The following is a 14,620-nucleotide window of genomic DNA, read 5'->3' as shown; positions in this document are numbered from 1 at the left end:
ACAGTAAATGGGAATAAAATTTAAGATTATCCTTTTATCATTCTGGATTTTAAATTGTCCATCATCGCCATATAAATGTAGCAGTAAAGTAAGACTATTTAAAATTGCTAATTAACAGCAACAAGAACATTTTAATTTTTACAAGTTCTGGAATTTCAACTTTTTATAACAGGACTAAGTTACTTTATTACTAATTTTTCTCCCCAAATATTATTTTAAAATCATTCATTGTAGTTATGAAAACTTTTTTTGCTTTATTTGCATTTAATGTTAAATATCCCTAATTAGAAATCTACCTTAAAATACAATGAATATTTGAGTTAAAAAGTTAAATTTAGTTAAGCAGGGTAATAGTGTAGAGGTTTTTTTTTTTCTTTTTCTTGTTATGCTTTTTCTTTTTGATCTGAGTTGCCCCAAATTGCAGTTTCTGCTGCTATGAGGACCTGCAGTGTCAGGTTCCTGCAAAGTAAAGATTGAAAAAAGCAAGTAGTGGGCAGTTCAGACCTGCTGGTTCCTTATGGCTGTACTACTCAAAATACTATGATTTGTTTCATCTCAAAAGCTAAGCAGGATTCTCAGATACTACTAGCTATATACTACTCTTTCTGAAGAAGTTATTTTGTAAATTTGTAAAGAAATCTACAAACACGGTGTAACACTATGAATTCCCATGAAAAAGCAAATATCCATTGATAATCCACACCTCACTAACAGCCCAAATCTGTCTATAACTAAACCATAAGATTCAGTGTTTCTTAGGATATTTATCTTCAGAATTTTCAAGTCACCAAATGATACATTTTTCTTGGCTTAACATTACCTCTTAATAGTGTTTTTCTTGAGTTATATTTCTCCAGTTTGATTTTTACTGAGCGTTATCGGTGGAGTGAATTTTTAAAAAACTAAAACAGGATCATCTGTGTACCCCAAATCTTTTATTGTTCTTGAATTAGATAATTGGTATAAGCAACAGAAGTAATAGGGAAGAATAAGTTTTTTAAAGCATTGAAATATGTTATTCAGAAATACTATTTTCTACTTATATTACTTTAAAATACAGTTAAAATGAAAGTTATTTGATTATGTTTTAGAAATTATTCTTCCTTTACAGAAAAGCATTATAATTATTTGTCCTTTATTCAAAATATCTCATTAAGAATACTGTTAAAACGTGGAAAAATATTTTTGTTTCTTTGCCTGTCATTAATCTGTTTGTGCTTGCAGGCCTAGTTGCATAGCCCTCTGTGTTTCTCTAGAAGTAACAAAACACTAATTTACCTGATAAACTTTTCCCCCTGAATTATTACATTCTCTTGTACAACCTGAAGCTGTAGGAATAAACCATGAACTGAGAAATGTATGAGTTACACTTGCTAAATTTATATATTTAGGACCTAAGAGAGCCAGTGATCCTAGTATATTTGTGTTTTGAAAATGTCTAATATCCACAGTTTTAAATGCTGGGTTTTAAAAAAGCTGGTTAAAAAAAGAGATGTTTTAAATTTACCATATGACCTAGCATTTCCACTCCTGGGAATCTATAAAAGAGAAATGAAAATACAGGTCCACACAAAGACATGTACGTGAGTGTTCATAGCAGCATCATTTGTGATGGCCTCAAATGAAAATATCTGAAAGTATCATCTTTTAGTAAATGGATAAATGAAGTGTGGTATATATGTATACACACACTACTTAGCAATTAAAAGGACCGATTTAATAAAACATGCTTTGTAAATGAAATAACCTCAAAAATTATGATAAGTCATATGTAAATGACCACATATTCTATTATTCCATTTATATGAAATGCATGGAAAAGGCAAATTTATAGACAAAGAAAGCAGATCAGTGGTTGCCTAGAGCTAGAGGTGGTAGCAGGGATTAATTCCAAATAGAAATGAAAATACTCTTTGGGTTGATGGAAATGTTTTATAACTGGATTGTGGTGATGGCTGCACAGTTCTACAACTTCACTAAGACCATGGTATATTTACTGTGGGTTACTTTTATAGTATGGAATAAATAAAACTTTTATAATAGAGACATTTCTCCATAGTTGAATAATTTGAAAACAAAATATGTAGAACTACTGAAACTTGAAATTGGATTTTGATCTAATTTCTCCCCCATAATTTTAGGTTTAGTTCTGAATTGTTCTGTGAATGTCAACAGAAGTTAACATTAAAAGACTTAAAAACAGATTTTCAGTAACACATCTTTATAGTGGCCTAGTTTTCTAACATTTCTGTTTCTTCATATCTTGTTTTTCTTATTGTTTATGTTTCACTCAATAGTTTAAATACTGAAAGGTAGTATTTATATGATCAAATTTGTGTTTAGTACATTAATCTTTATACTAGCTATTAATCTTTATACTAATTTGCTGCTTCTGTTCTTTATATAGTTAATTAACAATCTATTTACTATATATTTTAAAAAAGAAGTAAATTGGATTTCTATGAATCAAAACTTTAAAGAATTTCATTGTGCTAGTTATCTCTAAGTATTGTTATAAATCTGGATTTTTACATATTAGATCTCCTTAAAAGCAGTTATCAAAGTCATATAATTTTTTTTCCTTGAAGTCCTAATTTTTCTCCAGTGCTGTTTCTTTTGATAAACTTTTAATCAACCAATTAATGGATATCATTGTTACAAATAATATCCCAGACACATAATTTTTTTTGGATTGCAAATTGGTTGGTTGCTTGTTTTTTAAATAATAGCAGTCTTGGTACAACATAAGTAAATGTTGACTCTGGGGTGCATTTCTTGCTCACACGAAGTGATGATGGTGTCTAGAAAAAATTTTGAAAAGCAGAGGTAGTCTAGCTGCATATTAAAATTTTCCATGAACAGTCAAAATGTATGTAGTGAAGAGTTGACTGTATAGTTGATGACAGGCTTGTTCAAGTGCTGGGCAACGCAAGTGATACTTGCATAATAATTCATGTTATATTGGTGTGAATTTAGGTAGGATGTTCTCAGTCACAGTAGTACACAGTTGACTATTTAGTGTCAAAGCTTTATTGGAGGCTGTTTGTTATCTTTGATGAACGTCAGTTCAGACAGTGTGTGAATCTTCTCAGAGATTCAGTAATCCTGATTGAGTTACCATTTTTGGCAAAGGGCTTTTAGGGAAAAGCCAAACCCATGATGTAATAACTTAAAATGTAATTCTTTCTTTTCATGAATCCATTATACATCCAAAACATTTAGATTTTGTCTTGTAAAGGGTTCAATTGGGCAGTCTAGTTTACTCAATTTACTTTATGAACTCTGCTAAATTGTTATACTCTATTTGTGGGATGAGAAATGGAGTGATTGAAATAATTTAGTATTGGTTTAATCACATTGGTAATGACCTTGAGTTATACACATATTCTATCATTTAAAACAAAATCTGTCACTAGCTTTTTTTAACATTTGAAGTTATAACTATACCACTAAAATTTAGAGAAAGGAGTTTTGAATGAGCTGTATGTTAAAAGTTCTTGTCCTGCTTGTACTTGTCATTGTATTCTACAAGGCATATCCTGAGTGAAAGAAGCCAAATAGAATAAGACATTTAAAACTCGCTGAGAAAGCATGCTGAGTGACTTCAGTAGAGTTTTTTACTATTAAATTTCTCATATGTGTACGTGTAATTATACTTTATATTGTTTTTGCTTCTGCCTTTTCTCTGTCTTGACACCGAAGACACATTTTAGTATTTCTTTTGAACACTTTTAAGAATTAGTTCTTCCCTTTATTCAATAAACATGAGTGGCTGTCATTTTCAGAACTGTATGCATGAGCAGTGCAAAAATGAATAAAATATATTTCCTGCCCTCAAATTACTCACTGATGAACATATTTGAACCTCTTAGTTTAATTCTCTTGGATTTTTTTTTTTTTTTTTACAGTTTTATAATTTCTGTGTTCTGTTCCTGCTTGTCTCCTTGGTCAGGAATGCCCATAAGGATCATCCAGAAACTTTGCTGAGACTGTAATGATATAAATCCTTGTCAGTATCAATCCCTTAGAAAATCACTATACTGTTGTTTTGTAGGTTTTAATAGAATCTTTCTTCAGTATGTGGTAGAAAATGGTACTTCAAATATGTTATCTCTTGTGAGCTACTAATTGCTTAGTTGAGTCTTGGGAGAACAGGATCAAAGAGTCACTGTCTTGGTGTCGGAAGCAGGTTGTCCATAATAGACAAAAATAACCAGCCCAAAGGTCTTACAGGTCAAAAGGGTTTACAGCTCATGATTTCAGTTTTCTTTTCACATGCTGTTGAAATTAATGCTATCATGTGATACGCCTAGATAAACAATTTCATTATTTAGGATATGGGTAGCAATTTTAGTGTCTAAAATTTTCTGTTAATGTAAGATGATCTGAAACAAAGCTAGTTATTATGAATATGATATTTTATATCACTGATTTGTGTTTGCTGATAATGATGGTGCTCAAAGATTTAGGTTACATATTTTGTTTGCATTGATTACTGAAGACCTTTTGATTGACATCTTTTTTTTTGCTATTTTTAAAATTATATTTAAAGTATAGTTGATTTACAGTGTTGTATTAATTTTTGCTCTGCAGCAAAGTAATTCAGTTATACATGTACATATTCTTTTCCATTATGGTTTGTCACAGGATATTGAATGTAGTTTCTGTGTTATACAATAAGACCTTTTTGTTTATCCATCCTATATATCGTAGTTTGCATTTGCTAATCCCAAACTCCCAATCCTTCCCTCCCCCCACCCCTTGAATGCCATTTGTTAAAAACCTAAATTTATATACTTCAGATCATCAAACCAGTAGCTTATAAGAGGTTCCCAATTTTATTTTCTTTTTTACGCATGGAACAAAGAGTCGGGAATAAATTATTGCTAAAGATGGGGATTTGGAGAAAGAATTTGAAAGCTAAAAATTTAACTTAGGGTAGAATGATTGGTAGTTATATGGCTGTTTTGTATTTAGTTATAATGGTATTTCTGACCAATGCTAATAAATAGCAACCTAAGTTAGGCAAAGTTTATGAATAATACAATTTTTGAACATTTAACTTTCAAGAGTTGTAAGTATTTTTCTAACCATGCTTATCTTCTCATTTAGGGTTGAAAGGAGGAGCAGGAGGTACTGATGGACAAGGAGGTACCTTCCGGTACACCTTTCATGGTGATCCTCATGCCACATTTGCAGCATTTTTTGGAGGTTCCAATCCCTTTGAAATTTTCTTTGGAAGACGGATGGGTGGTGGGAGAGATTCTGATGAAATGGAAGTAGATGGAGATCCTTTTGGCGCCTTTGGATTCAGCATGAATGGATATCCAAGAGACAGGAATTCTGTGGGGCCATCTCGCCTCAAACAAGATCCTCCAGTTATTCATGAACTTAGAGTATCACTTGAAGAAATATATAGTGGTTGTACCAAACGAATGAAAATTTCTCGGAAGAGGTTAAACCCTGATGGGAGGAGTTATAGAACTGAGGACAAAATTCTCACCATCGAGATTAAAAAAGGGTGGAAAGAAGGCACCAAAATTACTTTTCCAAGGGAAGGAGATGAAACACCAACTAGTATTCCAGCAGACATTGTTTTTGTCATTAAAGATAAAGATCACCCCAAATTCAAAAGGGATGGGTCAAATATAATTTATACTGCTAAAATTAGTTTACGAGAGGTAAGTTAGTAGGACATCGGATTCTGAAACCAAACAGAATTATGCATGTAATCTTAGGGAATTTATCTAAATAATAACTAACATTAATGTTTACTACACAGCATTCTTACAATTTTCATAAGAACCCTCTAAAGTAGTACTACTCTTTTACCTCTTTTGTGGATAAGATTATATTTTCTAAGTTTAGTTATTTATGCTAACAATTTAAATGCCAATTTTAAGTGTGAACTAGATTATATACTATGAGACTTACTAGTATGGATTATCTGTACTCTGTTTTTGCAGTTTGTCAAATCTGCATTGTAATCTCATCACCTTAGTCCATGTATAACATTTCTTCCAAAGTTGTTAACTTGTGTTAATAATTATATAACAAACAAGGCATTAAAAGACAAAATAAGTTATAAGGGTATTGCTTTAATACATTAGTTTGTATTTATTCTATTTTTAGGCACTGTTTCTCAAATTGGATTATAATCCTGCAAATATGCCCATGTCAGTTCCCTGCTTAAAATTCTTAAATAACTTCATAGAGCATCTACCATAAAGTCTAAACTCTTTAGCTTAAACTAACAGGTTGTTTTTAATCTAATTTCTACCCATACATGTGTGTACATTTCCCTAAGTTTGATGTATTATTATCTTGAATCCTCTGTCTTTGTCTAAGTTGTCCTCTATGGAACACTGCTGTTCCTCGCCCTACCTCAGCACTTACTAATGGTCCAGTGCTTACCTCAAGCAGTGTGTTTTCCCAGAAGCTAAGGGGGTACGTTGGGTGCCCTTTGTCTCACAAAAGAATTCTGCACATACTTCTGTGACCACTTTATACTGTACTATAATTACTGGTTTGCTTCTGAATTCTTTGTGCATTCCTTTAGGTGGGGTCTGTGTTCATGGTCCCTATATGTTCAGAATCTAGCAGAAATATATGGCATATATGGTACTCAGTAAATATTTACTGACTAAAACAATAAATATATTTGTTGTCCTAACGTTTTCCCTCTGGAGAAGTATGTAGTTGCTGCTGTCTTTTTCTTTCTGGTTCTCAGTTTCTCCCTCTTTTCTTCTCCCATCCCATCCTTGCAACGTGAATGTTGTAATAGCAGCCTCAAACAGTTCATTTCATTCTAGGACAATGTGAAAGACATTCTTGCCTCCTCTTTTCCTTTTTCCTTTTCCTTTCCTTTCCCTTCTCCTTTCCTTCTTTTGTAAACTATCTGATTATGTGTGTCCTGAAGGGACTTTCTTGGAGAAGGCAATGGCAACCCAGTCCAGTACTCTTGCCTGGAGAATCCCATGGACGGGGAAGCCTGGTGGGCTGCTGTCTATGGGGTTGCACAGAGTCGGACACTACTGAAGCGACTTAGCAGCAGCAGAAGGGACTTTCTAATGGGGAAAAAGTCTTAAAATTATTGATATTCTTTTGGAGGTTAAAAACTTACCTTAGAATCATTCTTTACAGCTGGTAATATTTTTGTTTAGACTTTTATATTTTGAAGTTTGTTAATTTTATTTGGTTCATTTTAGGCATTATGCGGCTGCTCAATTAATGTGCCAACCATGGATGGAAGAACCATACCTATGACAGTAAATGATATTGTGAAACCTGGAATGAGGCGAAGAATTATTGGATATGGGCTACCATTCCCGAAAAATCCTGACCAACGTGGTGACCTTCTAATAGAATTTGAGGTTTCCTTCCCAGATACTATATCCTCATCATCCAAAGAAGTACTTAGGAAACATCTTCCTGCCTCATAGAATGAAAAACTTTGTTAACCATATTTTGATAAGGCACTGAAAATATAAAAGGACTGGCCATTTACTGATGTAGATGTGAATTCTGTATAAAGACATGTAAATTATTTTGAGGGTTCATTACATTGCATGAATAGAGACGGGTCAAATAAAAAGGCAAAAGGGATTTTTGCAGTTAGAGATGAAGAGAAAACCACTCACTGTATTTTATTTCATTTCTCCCAAGCCAGAATTTTTTAGTATTTTGCTTACATGTAAAATTCATTTCTGTGGAGTTAATAGATGTATTCTAATAAAGTACTAGGCTATCCAAGTACTTTATTTCTTATATATTTACACTGTCAGTGTGATAGGTTCTCGTTTATGATGGAAATTTAAATTCTTAACTATACATGTGATAGATACTTCTAGAAAAGAAGAACCCAAGTTACTTGGAAATCTGGTTAACTAGATTAAAATCATATGAAATGCTGCTATAGGGCTGGTACCCATAAAAAAGTATCCTAATACATATATTTCACCATTTTGATTTTTAAAGTATGCTGTAGCATTTCTTAATAACATAATTATAATGTTCTTAAGACAGACCTTTTCTTCATAAAAAGGAAATTAATGGCAATTTATCTCCTGTGGAAATCCCAATTGCCTGAATTACTGATATTTTAGAAGTAGGTTGTTTTTAAAATGCCATATATAATTTTATGCAAATTAACTATATATCTTGGACTTAATAAATTATAGGTACATTTTATTGTCCATTAGTTAAGGATAATTTGTTTGATAATAAATGTGTTTTTAGAGGAAATATTGTTACTTGGAATTAATTTTCCAATTACACAGTCTTCTATAACTTACTCATAATATGCTGTATGTACCATATGCCATTTCCCTAAAAAGAATAAACTACCACTATGGTGTTAAACCAAAATATGGGGAAAATAAACACTAACTGCTGCTTATGAATGATGTTGCTACTGCTTGTTATGCATATAAATATTTTACTTTTTCATATGTATAGATTGCATTTCTTAGGTGTTTTAATTTTTTAAATATATTTACGTTTAAAAAATTATTCTATTTTCTGTTTTATAGCTATAATAAGAATGATATTTTGAAACAAAGTTTTTGGTTCAAAAGAAATTTTCAGGATAATTGATATACAAGGTATATTGGACCCTATCACCTTTTAGCAGAATATGGTCTTCTTTTAGAAATTCAAAACATAGGTTTTAATCACCATATACTTTACAGCTTTATTGAGATATAATTCTCATGCTAAAAAATTTACCCTTTTAAAGTACACAATCCAGTTGTTTTACTATATTCACCTTATATAGCCACTTTGTAATTTCAGAACATTTTCATCACCCTAAGAAGAAACCACATAACCAATAGCACTCACTTCCCATTCCTACAGCCCCTGGAAAACACTAATCTACATTCTGCTTCTATGGATTCATCTATTCTGGACGTTTCTTATAAGTGGGATTAAACAATATTTGGCTGTTTTGTTTGTTTCTTTCACTTAGCATAATGTTTTCAAGATACACCCATGTTGCATCATTCAGTACTTCATTCCTTGCCTTATGGCCAAATAATATTCTGTTGTTTGGATATACCACATTCTGTTTATCCATTCATTAATTGATGGGCATTTAGCTTATTTCCACTCTTTGGCTATAATTAATAATGCAACTCTGGACATTTTTGTACCACTTTTTCTGTTCATAATTTTTCAATTTTCTTGGGTATATACCTAAGAATAAAATTGTTGGGGCTAACCATATACTTTAATTGCAAATGGAAAATGCTTGAAAATGCCGGAGAATTCATAATCATGCATATTATTCCATTAATTCATAAATGATTCCTTTATAACTTTCTCTAAATGACAGTTAAAACTCCTTAAGGAAGTGAGAACATCATGGAGATTTTCTCACGTCTAAAGAGATAAGAGCTGAAAAGCATCAGTGAGAGTGGTAGGCATGGTTTCTATTTTAATCCCACTGTCATTTATTATTTTCTTGATTAAGCATTTTCTCCCAAGTTAAATAAATGATTTGTAGATTAGATAGATGGATGACCTTTGGATTAAAGAGTATTTGTTAAAGTACAGAATTATTCTAATAGTAAAAAAAATTAATTGGCATTGTTATATAAACACAGTTTATTGGGGATACCCTGGTGGTCCAGTGGTGAGGACTCTGCACTCTCACTGCCAAGGCCCTAGGTTCAATCTCTGGTCAGAGGACTAAGATCCCACAACCTGCAAGGCACAGGCAAAAAATAAAAAACAGTGTATCAGTATCTCCCGGGTCTTAAAGGGTATCAATAATGCCTTCATATGTAGTAAGTACCCAGTTTTCATTTGTTGAGTGTTGACTTAATGTAGAAGTAGAGTTTTAAAGTTTTCTTACTTGCTTATGTTATGAAGGTACTTTTGATTTTAAAAGGTTCTTTTTTCGTTAAACCAGGTTCTTGGATAGCTGGAGTAGTTTTGAAAGTATTGTGGATCTTAGTAAGCTAATACATAAAATATTACCTATCCTACAACTAAAATTTAGTACATCATCTCTGTAGCTCTTAGAGTTTTTGTTTTTGTGAATGTAGTTCTCCTTTTCTTTTTTCTTTTCTGTTTTGGCCCCATCACGTGTCTTGCTGGATCTTGACCTGGGATGAAACCCCAGCCTATGGGCTGTGAAGGCACTTGAATCCTAACCACTGGACTGCCAGGGAATTCTCAGTTCATGTAAATGTAGTTCTTAAGCCATTCTTATAAAGAGGAAACTGGAGATTTAGGAAAAGAAAACTGGAGATCTATGTCATTCACATAAAGTGAATGACAGGAAAATGAGTTTTGGTTGCAACCTTAAACATGAGAAATAAAACAGAGGCAAAGAACTCTGCTCCTGTTTCTGTTAAAGGGATGGCACTGAGATGAAGTTAAAACACGTGGACCAGAAGTACTCCTGTATTAAATTATAATAGGAGGTCTATGTTAGAGAAGAGCTTGAGAAATATTTAGTTTTGTTTATCTAATAGATTAAAGTTTGCACACTGTTTTTAATCTCAAGTATATATTTTTCATATCTGGGACTGGGAATGAAGGGGTTCAAGAGATGGGATTAACTGAGAATCCTAAAACTTGGAAAATATGAAACTTTTGGAATGAGGGTAGGTTTCTTTTTTATTAATTGCCTTCTTTATATGTCTATTATCTAACAAAGTAAAAATAAATTTGCCAGCATCTTATGGAAACTGTGAGAATGAGAGATCCTGAAAAGTTTCTAGAAAGCAAGGAATGGTAAACCATATTTATTACTAATTGAAAATATAAATATCACTTTTTATTTAGTACAACCATCATTTTAGTTAGCATTAAAACTGACTTCTGGGTGCAGCCCCCACCCCAATCTAGATTCCCCACCCCCCTCATCCCAGTCTCCCCCCCTCAGGCCTGTCAAAGTGTGCCCCACTCCTGGGCAGCCCCACATCTCCTACTCAGGAGCACCACGCTCTCCCCTGGGCAGACCTCCTCCCCACCCTCCATAGGACTGGGCACCATCTCCCGGCCTCCCCCCCCCCCACTTCCTGTGCCCCCTTGTCCCTCTGGTTGAGTTCCCCCGACTCCCAGGAACATGCGTGTTGACCAACCCACCTCTGGTGACCCCATTTCCCTGGCCTCTCTTCTCAAGTCCCCAGGCTCTTCGTGCTCTTTGGTACATGGGGTCCCCTCTTCTCACCCACCCCATCCTACATATTCACAGCCCCTCTGAGGGCAGCCCCCAGGCCCTTGCTAGCCAGTGGCTGAACCTGGCTCTGGCCAGGCAGATGCACCGGCTAGAAGAAAGGGCGGGTGCTGGGCCTCATCGGAGGGCTGGCTGCTGGGACTGGGGTACCAATCCGTCTTCCCCACGTCACAGTTCCTAGAAAAACATTAATCCAAGAACCGCTTGAGTATGATGACAATTCAGTTGGAAACCCATATGCCCAGGCCAGGGCTTCTGAGGGTCATTATTTCTGTGTGCTATCTTCAGCGGAGGGTGGCAGGTGTGTGTGTGTGTGTGTGTGTGTGTGTGTGCATTTTTGTCCATCTCTTCAGAAACTTTGGGTGGGGTCGTTTCTGTTTCCTTCAGCAAGTTCCTGTTTTGTGGTGTTTATGGGGAGAAAAGTTTGGAACCATCCAGAGGTTCCTGTTTGAGAGGTCGTTAAGAACACAAGGTCAGTTACAAACCATAGGGTGGCCAGCAGGTGCCCAGGTGTGACCCACACAGCCTGGGTCAGTCTCTGCCTCTGCATCTGTACTGAAAGTGTGTGTGTGTGCACGCACATTTCCTGTTTGTGTGTGTGTATTTCCTTTTTGTGTGTGTGAATGTGTGATTCCTCTTTACCTTACTTAGATTTTCTGATTTTTCTGTAATGAACTTGCTTTGCTTTTGGTGAGGGTGGGGCAGAGCTAGGGGTAAGAAAGCATAAACTACAATAGAAAGGAACATCAGTATTTTCAAGTTTGGATTTTAAAGTCTCAAATCCAAGAAAAGAAAAATGAAAAAGAAAAACCTGACATCTTAGGGTTCTGCCTAAAACTTTTTTTTTCTTTTTCATAACAACTTAAATTTCTCAGCTAATTGTTTTCCTACCAAATGCTTTCAGAAACATAACACTCTCAACTGGGAAAATTATATTTCACTCTAGCTTTTACAAATTACATTTCCTCACTTATTAAAGCAAACATGACCATTGGCACAGCCCACTTCTGAGTAGTAATTACTAATAGGACTAGTTAAACATTTCATGTCTTTTTTTCCCCAAAATATTTGACTCATAATTCTTGAAGGAAATTTTTCAGAAGTTAGAAGTGGAACCCTTAACTGATAATGGGTCCTTGGTGGTGGTGATGGTGGTTTAGTCACTAAGTTGTGTGACTCTTTGTGACCCCATGGACTGTAGCCCACCAGGCCTCTCTTGTCCAAGGGATTTCCCAAGCAAAAATAGTGGAGTGGGTCACCATTTCCTTCTCCAGGGGATCTTCCCCACCCAGGGATTGAACTCCAGTCTCTTGCATTGCAGGTGGTTTCTTTGCGCACTGTGCCACCAGGGAAGCCCAGAGGGGCCTTGTGTGCTGTGTTTAGTCGCTCAGTCATGTCTGACTCTTTGTGACCCTATGGACTGTAGCCTGCCAGACTCCTCTGTCCATGGGGATTCTCCAGGCAAGAACACTGGAGTGGGTTGCCATGCCCTCCTCCAGGGGGTCTTCCCAACCCAGGAATCGAATCCAGGTCTCCCACATTGCAGGCAGATTCTTTACTGTCCGGGCCACCAGGGAAGCCCAAGAATACTGGAATGAGTAGCCTATCCCTTTTGTAGGGGAACTTCCCAACTCAGGAATTGAACTGGGGTCTCCCGCATTGCAGGCAGATTCTTTACCAGCTGAGCTACCAGACCTTAGTATTATTTAAAAATTAGTTACTGGTTGGCAGAGTTCCCTCACCTGTCTGCTTGCATCTCTTACAAGCATCCTATGTTAATAATTCTATTTCTTGCCTACTACCTTGCCTCTCACTGAATTCCTTCTGTGCTGAGACACAATGAACTTGAGGGTTAGTTAGTCCAGACAGCAGACCTAAAGATCATTCTACAAGGTAGAACAACTCATTGACCTATTTGACTTGGCCCAAGGCATGCTTGGTACAGAGATTTCCTCTTCTGAAGAATTCTGACATAACTCCTGGAAAATGTGCATTTTAGTTGGCAAACACCAGAATCACTGAAATCTGTTACTACTAAATTACAAGTCATTAAAATTTGGAAGGATTTCAGAAAAAAAATTTAGTTGCTGGCTTATATAAGTTTATTCTCATTATGCTTGAAGAAGGTATACATGATGACCAAGTGGGATTTATTTTAGGAATGCAAGACTGGTTTAGTATTTGTAATTTCTCCAATACAGCATTGTTCTCACCTCCTTTGTGTTGTTCTTGGCAAATATTCTACGAATATACTACATTTTTGTATGTTATGGTCGATACATTACATACATGTTGTTTTATACAATTGCTTCCTAAATCAGTTAAGAGAAAGAAAGGGGAAGAAATATGATCTGCATCATCTTTTATAATTACATTATTACCTCATCCAGGGCTCTTTGTTTGTTCATGTGGATTTGAATTACTCTCTGAGGCCACTTGCTTTCAGCCTTAAGATCTTCTGTTAGTGTTTCTTATAATGTGGGTCCACTGTCAACAAATTCTCTCAGTTTTGGTTTACCTGGGAACGTCTTTATTTTGTCTTCATTTTTGAAAAATAGTCCTGCTGAGTACAGGATTCTTGGTTGACAGATTTTTTCTTTGAGCACTTTTGATATCTTATCCCACTGCCTCTGGTCTCCCTTATTTCCAGTTATAAGTAAACTGATTTTATTGGGGTTCCTTTGTAATGATGACAACAAGTAGTTTGTCTCTTGTTGCATTCAAGATTTTCTCCTTGTCATTGATCATCAGCATTTTTACTATGATATCTATAGATCTCTATGCTTATCCTATGTGGAGTTTGTTGGCTTTCATGGCTATATAGACTAATGTTTTTCAATAAATTTGAGAAGTTTCCAGCCATTATATTTTTACATATTTTCTTCTTCTTTCTCTCTCTCTCTCCTCCTTTTGGTACTCGAGTATTGCATGAAAGTGAAAGTGAAAGTGGAGTCACTCAGTCGTGTCCGACTCTTTGAGACCCCATGGACTGTAGCCCACCGGGTTCCTCCGCCCATGGGATTTTCCAGGCAAGAATACTGGAGTGAGTTGCCATTTCCTTCTCCAGGAGATCTTTCCAACCCAGGGATTGAACCCAGGTTTCCCACATTATAGGCAGATGCTTTACCGTCTGAGCCACCAGGGAAGTCCACCATGAATTTAATGGTGTTCCACATTTCCTGAGGCTCTCTTCATTTTCCTTCATTCTTTTTTCTGTCTATTCTTTCTTCATTCTCTCTATTCTATTGAATTATATCTTTATCAATCTATCTTCAAGTTTGCTAATTTTTCCCTCCTGCCAGTTCAGATCTACTGCTGACCCCTCTAGTGAATTATTTCAGTTATTGTCATTTTAGCTCTAGAATTTCCATTTGTTTGTTTTTCATAAGTTCTCTGTATTGACATTCTCTATTTGATGAGACATGATCATCA

The 14,620-nt window shown here is 35.2% G+C and overlaps 1 protein-coding gene across 26 annotated transcripts in view; it reads left to right on the top strand.

Moving 5' to 3' along the window:
- Nucleotides 1–8,948, top strand: part of DNAJB4 (DnaJ heat shock protein family (Hsp40) member B4) — a 47,975-nt gene extending 39,027 nt beyond the window's left edge. For all 26 annotated transcript variants that reach the window (XM_081491806.1, XM_081491810.1, XM_081491797.1 and 23 more), the window contains 2 exons: nucleotides 5,113–5,681; nucleotides 7,209–8,948. In XM_081491806.1, the coding sequence (XP_081347932.1) occupies nucleotides 5,113–5,681; nucleotides 7,209–7,442 (803 nt within the window). In that variant the 3' untranslated portion in view covers nucleotides 7,443–8,948. The remainder of the gene's footprint in view (nucleotides 1–5,112; nucleotides 5,682–7,208) is intronic.
- The last annotated feature ends 5,672 nt before the right edge of the window (nucleotides 8,949–14,620 follow it).

Source organism: Giraffa tippelskirchi, chromosome 5 (assembly GCF_054371585.1).
Source record: "Giraffa tippelskirchi isolate mGirTip1 chromosome 5, T2T-mGirTip1v1.2.pri, whole genome shotgun sequence".
NCBI classification, from domain to species: domain Eukaryota; kingdom Metazoa; phylum Chordata; class Mammalia; order Artiodactyla; family Giraffidae; genus Giraffa; species Giraffa tippelskirchi.
This window is presented reverse-complemented; position numbering and strand designations above follow the sequence as displayed.